Source organism: Talpa europaea (genome assembly GCF_964194135.1).
Source record: "Talpa europaea genome assembly, chromosome: 11".
NCBI lineage: Eukaryota > Metazoa > Chordata > Mammalia > Eulipotyphla > Talpidae > Talpa > Talpa europaea.
In genome coordinates this window covers 9,226,844-9,235,759 of record NC_140078.1, presented here as the reverse complement: position 1 = coordinate 9,235,759, position 8,916 = coordinate 9,226,844, and the positions used below count along the sequence as shown (strand labels likewise).

The window sequence follows — 8,916 nt, the reverse complement described above, 5'->3', positions numbered from 1 at the left end:
TTGGCGCCTGCTCTGATGCTGAGCGCACTGGCCTCAATGGCTAGACCCTTCCTGAGGGCCACTGGCCCCATGCTATGCAGTCCCCCGGGGAAGCCAGGAAGGACCTCATCCTCCGGGACAGTCCTGCCAGTCCCTGGCTCAGGGGAGCCTCGGCTGTCCCCGCTTGCCATCTTTGCCTGCTTGAGACATTTATAAGGCCCCAATTTGGCTTTTGACTTTTCTCCCACATCTGAAAAATGTGCCTTTGAGAATCTAACATGCTTCCCCCTGGGGGAGGCCTGGGGAGGCGAAGACCAGCCACTGGAACCAGAGGCAGCTGGCAGCCACAGAGATCCCCACGGCAGAAGGATCCTGGCCTGGTTCCAGCATTATGGCCAAACTGAATCAGATTAAATGGAAAAATCCTAAAAGCGTGAATAGAGGTGTCAGCTGGAGTTTGGAGAACTCCCCGGTGTGCTTGGGAATGCAGAGAAACAGCAAGGAGCCTCTGCCTGGTCCCCATAGCTTTGGGGAGTCATCTGTCACTTCCTGTCTCAGGATTGCAAGTAGCTCTGGCTGCTGCGTGTCAGCAGGGATAACAGTCAAATACCAGTGGGCACCAACTAAGCAGCACAAACCCCGGCTGTGAACAGCTGGAACAGCTGGACTGCAGCACTGCAGCTGCCAACACCCTCTGAGGAAGGCGGTCTCTCCAGAGGGTACCCTGGTGGGGTATTGGCTGTGGGGGATGTTAGCTGTGCCCCTAGGACGGCTCCCCCCATTCCAACCATCCAGACAAATGTCATCACAGATTTGCTTATTGTGTCTGAAATGGCATCCTAACCACACAACAGCTCAGAGACAAAGGAGCTTGTCTCTCGCGTGGCAGGTCTGGGAGACGTCTGGGGCCTGAACCTCAAGAGAGAAGGAGAAGGTGCCCCAGATAGTGAAAATGTGGGCCCAAGTGGAGCCCTGGAGGTCACCCTCTTTTGCCGCAAACTGGATGAGAGAGAGGACCGCCCGACCGTCCCGTGGGGTCCCAGCAGCAGCTGATGGCGAAGGCCTTTGGGGAGGGCCCAGCCCAAAGTGTGTCCCCAAGGGGGACTCAGAGGGTCCGAAAGGTGTCGTTGGCCAAGGTGGATGGCAGTGCTGTGACATTGACCGAGTGGCTGTCGGCCCAGTCTGGGAAGGTACCCAGCTGGAAGATGGTCTGTGCCCAAGTATTTATGGCCAAGCTGAGCAGCAGGACGCCCATCAGGTTCATCAGGAGGCCCGTCCGCACCTGAAATAGACGCCAACTGAGGGAGGAGGCCCACCATCCAGATGGGAAAAACCCAAGGTCAGAGACAGGAAGTCGCTCACCCGAGATCTCCATCTGGACACAAAGTCCCCCCATCTTTGCACTGCCCCAGGCTGCCCCCATGTCCCATCCCTCAAGTGGTTTCTGGGTGCCAGCTACCATCCTTGCAGTTGCTGCAGGGCTGTGGCTGTGGCGTTCACCTGACATCACACTCAGGGAGTGGGCTGTGAGCCTCTCTCCAAAAGATGCTGGACGCCACCAGGCAGTTGGCCCAACAAGGGAGAGAGAACGAGGTGTGCTGGAGGGAGGCGGGCCCCAGATCCCTGGAGCTGGCTGAGGGGCGTGGTCAGTAGGCAGCATGTTCTGAAACTGCCTCAGGCTACCCGCCGCAGTGTGCAAATGTATTCCCCGGTCCCACTCAGAAGGGCCTAGAAAGAAACTGGGGGCAGCAGCCGTGGCGGGGAGGGGACACAGAAGTCCTGCCTGGATGCCTGCCCGGCAGCTGGTGTCCACCTCCTTCTCCGGCCTCGGCTAGAAAATGCCCAGACTCACCATGTCTTTCACCAGCAAGTGTCCAGAGGCGAAGGCAATTGAGTTGGGGGGCGTCGAGACTGGGAGCATGAAGGCATAGGAGCAGCCCACGGTGCCAGGAATCATCAAATAGAGGGGGTGCACTCTCAGGCGGATGGCCTGGTGAGGGGAGCAATGCAGAGAAATCACAAGAGGCCATCTGTGGGTTGGCCTCAGTCAGCAAGTCGTGGGTGCATCATCTCTCCCAAGTGCCCTAGTCACCCACAGTTCATGGGGATCATTTCTCTGGCATCTTACCTCAGATGGGACTTTTTGGTCCCTTTCAGGAATTTTGCAAACCAAAGCATGGAAATTTTCTCAAAAATCCCTAAAATCACCTCTTTGTGAGATTCTTGATGATAATCAACATTTCACAGAAAGTGTCCTTTGCCAGTGTCTTCTCCAGCAAAATCTGTTCCTTCAGACCAGGTCAGAGCTGCCTTGCTGTCCCCAGGCACCCCCAGCACCCCATCTCTCAACAGCAGGCCCTTGCAAGAGGATGTGGCACCCTCTCCCATGCTGCTATCGGGGATGTCCAATGGTCCACTGAAGCTGCCAGGGGGCGGGTGCTCTTCCTCCCCGCCCCCCCCCCGCCCCCCGGGAAGGACCCTCACCAGCTCCGCCAGGACGGGCAGGAAGATGATGATAGTGGCCGTGTTGCTGGCAAATTCAGTGAAGAAGGCGATCACCACGGTAATGAGCAGCACGGCCAGCACAGGGGGCACGTTCTCCAGCGGGTGCAGCTGCCCCCCGATCCATGCAGACAACCCCGACTCCTGCAGGGGGGAGGGAGCAAGGGCACCTCTTCACACCGCAGCCCGCCACTCCCGGGGCCAGGGCCCAGGAGGGAGGGTTAGGATCCTTGCCATCAGTGACAAGCCTGCCCCTTCACCCACAAGAGGCTGGGGCTCAGGGCTCAGGGAGGGTAAGTGACCTGCCCAAGGTCACAGCTTCAAGCCTGGAATTGAACCAGCCTCTCTGCTCCTTGACCTGCTCTTGACTCCACCTTGGACAGGCCCAGGCTCAAACCCCTCAAGTAATCCACTTGGTTCTGCAAATAGTGCATTTACTTCTAACTGGAGTGGGAGACAGGACTTGCACCCTCCACGCTGAATCTTCCGATTCCCTCCCCAAAAGAGAGCTCAACATAGCATCGGGGGCCAAGTGTTTCCAGATTTCTAAGGCTCAGTGGATCAACGTGTCTGTGGGTTGCCTCGATCAATGAGCCCTGCGTTGGTCACCCTTCCTAGCGACATGTTCACCTGCAATTCCCACTGATCATTTCTCTGACTTGTTATTGATTGACTGATTGATTTCAGGAGAAAGCTGCAGTGAGAACACAATCATTCACTCAAAACATCCATTATTATTCCTATTGTACGAAATAGGTGGCAAACAGTTAAGATATACAAACATACATCCTATGTAATACAAAACGTGTGTTGGGTGTATAGCAAATACAACACAATCAATATGATTATCGGTAATAAAGATATTGGTGATCAACAATGAGGATGATCATTACAGCGATAATAATACAAATATCAACAACATTAACAACGTATTATTATTATTCATTAGCCTAAGAATCACCCTTAGCGAGGCTTGGCAGGTGCCAGGCACCTGAGCCCATGCCTTCCTTGATTCCTCGCAGCCACCCTGGAAAGGAGACAGCACCCTCCCCTGGACACACCAGTCTGTCCCTGCACCTCTTAAGAACATGCCCAGGGCCTCCCCAGTGGTGCAGCTGGGTTGAGCGCTGGGTTGCGAAGCTGCCCGCAGCCTCTGCAGGGCCGGTTCCATCCCCACCTGCTCCCCGGCCACCGGAGGAGGGTCCCACATGGCGCGCAGCCCTCTGCTGCCGCCCGCTGCTCCCCTCAGCAGTGTACTTCGGTCCTTCTGCCTGCTCTGCTCCCCGCTCTGGCTCTGGTGAATTCTCTCACCCTCCCGTGCTTCTGACTGTACCCAGTGCTTGTATAAATAAATAAATAAATCTTAAAAAAAAAAAAAAAAAAAAGAACATGCCCAGAGCTGACAGGGTTTCTCCCGGACAGAGGAAGGAAAGGTTGGAAGATTCCTCCCTGGCCTTAGACCCCAACAGGCATCAAAGTTGCAGAATTATCTGCATGCGCTCCAGGAGTTACTTTATTCACCAGTATAACTCTCCCCCACACCCACCCTCCTGCCACCCAATGTACCCTTCATCCCCCAGAATTCAACACTTTTAAGACCCCAAGGAGGCGCAGCTGTAGCGCATATTGAGCTCTATGCTACCTCCTGGTGGTGTCATGCAGCAATGTTGCCATAAAGCTACAAGGGCACTTGGTGTAGGTGGTTTTCTTAACAAAGATATCAACCAGGGGCTTTAGGAGCTGATCCAGTCCTCTAACCTTTGGAATCAGGTGTAGGTCTACCACACTTTTTATCACACTTTTTATCAACCTAGTGTCTTCTAGTGCCAAAACAGTTTACCAGACAAAACAGACTTTATGTATTTCTTTTATGCTTAAGAGAAAGTTCACTGTTTATCTAGAACTTAGCATTTCCTAACGGATTCTAGAACACAGCATACTGTTTCTTTATAAATAAAACAATACACTTGCTCCTACAATTTAACTTAACAGTTTATCTCCAATGAACAAATAAAGTAATACTGAAAATTCATTCTTCTAGAAGAACTCTTGCAAAATGACTGCTTTTTCACATCTGCCCAGCCACTGTGAGAGCACAGTGAAGGCATAGGCTGGCATCAAGGCCCCAGGCCCTCCCCTGGCCCCAGGAACCCTGAAAGGAAAAAATGGGGCCACTGGTTTTTTCCCCAGAGTCCAGCGCCTGGGCAAAGAGCCTGACAGTAGTGTATGTGCCCGGGTGGAGAGGGGCTCGTGAGCGGGAATATTAATGACTTGGATGGGTGAGAAGCCAAGAGCTTCCCTGCAGCCCGGCCTCTGGGTGACTTGCCTCTGGGTGATGGGCCCCCAGCCAATGCCCCAGCAGACACCGAGAGCCAAGGCTGAGCTTCTCAGCAGGATGGAGACCGGCAGCTTCACCAGGGAGGAAAACCCCCAACTGCAGGGGCTCTCTTGGGGACTCTGAAGGGTTTTACCTGCTCTTTTCCAGTCCCTTAGGGATCAGAAGCTCTGTTTCCTTTGAAACACACAGCCCCAGAGTGTCTCAGGCACTCCAGGACCAGCAGCTGGCAAAATCAGAGGGCAAAGCCTGAGGGTGAGGAGAAAGGACTTCGGAGTAAGACTTAGTCTGCCTGCCCTCGACATAATCCTGTGTCATCCCGGAAAGTCATTTAACCTCTCTGTGCCTCAATTTCCTTATCTGTAAACTGGAGAGAATATAGTGCCTATGGCAGAAGGTTACTGTTGAGGGTATGGTGCCAGCAGGAGCCAGGGGACAAGGGCAGTTGCCACACAAAGCCCTGTTGAATAGAAGCCCAGCGGCCATCCAGGCTTGGGCTGGGAGCCAGAGTGGGCCTCCTGTCAGGCTCAGCTTCGCGGTGGCAGCCCCCATGGAGTTCTGGGGCTTTCCCACTACCCCTGGTTCCGAGAAGCCTCTTGGGTGGGGGGGTCATGCCCTCTCCCTGCCTGTGGGTCAGGCGTGGTTCATATCATCTTGGTCAATGGCATCATTTCTACCCAGTGCCTTGGCTAATTTTTCCTGTCATCCCTTGGCTCTGATTTCCCATCCCCCACATCCAGTCATATCCACCAGCTATGTCTGGCTATGTTTTAAGTTCTCAACACCTGTCAACTCATTTAATCATTGTAACAACTCTATGAGATGGGCACCATTGCTGTTTCCATTTTATGGATGAGGAAACTGAGGCACACAACCAAGAGGTAGAAGATCTGCGACTCCAACCCAACTATTCTGGTTCCACTGCCCATGCTTCTTACCGCAGCTGTCCTTGACCTCCTCAAAACCCCAATAACAAGTCACCTCCTTCTGGAAGCCTTCCCTGATACACTCCCAGGAGAAGGCAGTAATGAGAACAATCAGACAAACACAAGTTCAAATTCCAACTCTGCCACCTATGACCTGTGTTACCTAGAATCAGTCAGTTAACTTCTCTGTCTCAGGATTCCTAACATGCAGGCAAAAACTGTACTGCTGCTCAGCTATCCCGCAGGCCAGCTCCACCTCTGAGCATCCAGAGTCCTCTGGAATAACACTAATAATAACACTAATTAGTTTTAATAAAAAAAAACGAATGTTTCTATCTTAGTGGTTAAGAGCATAGGCCCTGGAGCCAAACTTCCGCAGCTGAAGACGCAGCTGTGTGACCTTAGGCAGGTTACTTTACCTCTCTGTGCCTCCATATCCTGATCTATGGATGGGGAATGATAATGGCCTTTACTGAAGAGGCTCTTTGGGAAGTTTAAATGAGCTGATATGTGTAAAGTGCGTTGAACACAGAGCATAGTATGTAGTTCTTCCTCTGAGCTCACAGAACTGTTACCGCTCAATTGTATTCGTATTAGAATTAGTATCGCTATTATTAGTATTATATTCAATAAGACACTTGAAGGTCCAGTCATACCTTTTCCTGCTCTTTCTTTGCAGCCCCAGTAACTGAGATAGGAACTAGGAGAGCCCTGTTTGGCAAATGAAGGGCCCCTGTGGTCCGCCCCTCTGGTCCTGAGCTGCAGCGGGGAATGGGCCTGGGACACGCCTCCAGGCCTGCAGCGCCCCTGCCGCTCTTACCTCACAGCCTTTGGCCATGGCGAAGCCCCCTCCCAGGAGGAGAATGATGTTCCAGGGCACCGTGTCCTGGGCCTTCTTCCACGTCAGCAATGGCTCTGTCTCTGTGTTGGGAGCTGGGCAGAGAGAGCACTTTTCAGCCTGAGGAGGGGACACCAGCCCCTGCTGGGCAGAGAAGGACCCCACACACATTCGGACACTCAGCCTGGGGAGGGGACACCTGGCCTGCAGCCCCATCTTTGTGGGGGAGGTTGCTGGGGGGACTTCCAGGGAGTCACAGTCTGGCTTTAGCATCTGCTTTTGGAGCTTTAGGGAAAGAAACAAACCCACAAGTCTGCTCTATTTAGAATAATTTTCATGGCTCCCGCAGCTGAGAATTTCTGGAAGCAGGCACTGTGCAGGCAGAACATCTTCTAAACCTCACAGCAGCCCTCTGGGTAAGTGCTACTGCCATCCTCATTTACAAGAGAAAAGGCTCTCTTTGTAACTAATGTGCGCAGAGAGGGGGAAAGAGAGGAAGGAAATTCAGGAGAATAGAGACACGGGGTATTTTTGGCTTATTGAATTATGGGAAGGTTTTTATTTCCTTAACAGTTTTATTTCCAATTAAGAGAGTTGTGCCTGCCCTGGTTGGCATGGGGGCCTAATGGACATTATCTGCAAAGGGTTAAAGGCTTGGCCAGTCCTAGCACTTCTGGGCTGCCACTGCTGTGCGTGGGGACATCGAAGACCACTCAGGCCTGGCAGGCAGGGCAGAGCCCCTAAGATGCACTCAGAGGTGGGTAAGGGGACCACATTGGGCTGGTGGGTGAGACTCTGTTGTTTCTGCCTTGGAAGCTTAGGCCTGCAGACCCTCCTCGGCACCAGCTTCCTGCATGCCCTTGACACCCCACCTTGCCTTTCTACCCCCCATTTTCTGGTGGCATATTATTAGCAGCCGCAGGGTCCTGTGACCATCTGCGAGGCACTGATGGAGCTGGCAGGGCCATTTTTGTTCAGTTCCAGCAGACTCCTAGCAGCTAGAGTGCTGCCCCGCCCTGGGCACCCCCATAAACACTTGTCAAATAATGTATGTGGCACGTTTGGCCCAATGCTAAATACACACTCCTGAAATGGGACATTTCATTGCGGGCAGCCATGGGGACAGGTGTGGCCCAGTCCGTGGCGGTTCTCCACCTCTCAGGACACTTCCTGGTCATGCAACCACTGACATTTGGTGTCTCCAAATTTTTATAGTGTTATCTAAAGCAGAAATTTATCACCAGAAAATAACATCAATAAAAGCCACTTAATAAAATCCTTCCACCAGCTGGCATGCAGCCTGAGGGTGTAGACACTCAGTTCAGATGTCGGCCTTGTCAGGGGGTTCTAGGACCAAAGGAAATATACAGAATGGAAGCATGGCGGCCTGAGATAAGCAGGCGGGGGTATTAGTAATGGCCTTTTGCTCAGTTCCTGGTATGCAACTTAGTTCCTGGGAGGAATCTTGTCAGCTGTTAACCATGAAGCAATATGGACCTGGGGGAAAAGGGGTGGTCCCATGACTTCTGACCCTTTCCTCACTCCTTGGCATACGACTCACCTCTTGGTTTGTAGCCACGTCATATCTGACCACATAGAGCTGCCAATGCAAACCCACCTGGAACCTTGTAGAAACTGAAAGTGTACATAAGCCCCTGACTTCCTACAAACAGGGCTCAGCCTTTGGATGCGAATCTGCTGAGTCAGCACCAGTGCAATTAAACCTGCTTCTTGTTAGCCCTGGTGTCCAAGTCTCCTTTGTGCCATGTAACATTTTGGCCCAAACTGGAAGAGACTGCTGCAGATGTCGGCAGGCCCAGCCCTCTGCCTTTAGCTGACAAAATATTATTTCATTAGCGAGGCAGCCAAGGTCTCAGAAAGACAGAAGAGTGGGACAGGGCGTGGCAAGGCCCTGAACTTGACTTCAAGATAATGCAGATTAAATGGTGAAATAGCGAGCGCTTCTAAGACTGCGGCAATGCAGTCAGCACCAATTAACCTCAGTTGCCATTGTCTTTTTTTTTCCCCATCTACTTCTGTCCTTGCCAGGCTGATGAGCCTTGCCTCTAAGAATGTGAATTTCTCACTTTCTTCCTCCATTTTACGGCCGCAGACTGTCTAGACAGTGGCTGACAGCACAGGCTGTGAAGTTGAACTGGATCTGTCCTATCTCTGTTGCTTTGCTGTGTGACCTATGCTAGTGACTCTGCCTCTCTGAGCTTCAGTGTCTCATCTGCACAAGGGAGCAATACAACCTCCTCAGACCTGCTGAGGAGACAAAGTGGACCCATGTGTACAAAGAGCACGTCCTCAGTCATTAACTAAACAAATACAAA

General features: G+C 52.3%; 1 protein-coding gene across 2 annotated transcripts in view; it reads right to left on the bottom strand.

Moving 5' to 3' along the window:
* Positions 1-1,084: 1,084 nt before the first annotated feature.
* Positions 1,085-8,916, bottom strand: part of SLC13A3 (solute carrier family 13 member 3) — a gene marked incomplete at both ends in the record, with an annotated part of 60,774 nt that continues 52,942 nt past the window's right edge. For both annotated transcript variants that reach the window (XM_084247528.1, XM_084247529.1), the window contains 4 exons: positions 1,085-1,261; positions 1,832-1,969; positions 2,464-2,625; positions 6,563-6,675. In XM_084247528.1, coding sequence (XP_084103654.1) covers positions 1,085-1,261; positions 1,832-1,969; positions 2,464-2,625; positions 6,563-6,675 — 590 coding nt within the window. The remainder of the gene's footprint in view (positions 1,262-1,831; positions 1,970-2,463; positions 2,626-6,562; positions 6,676-8,916) is intronic.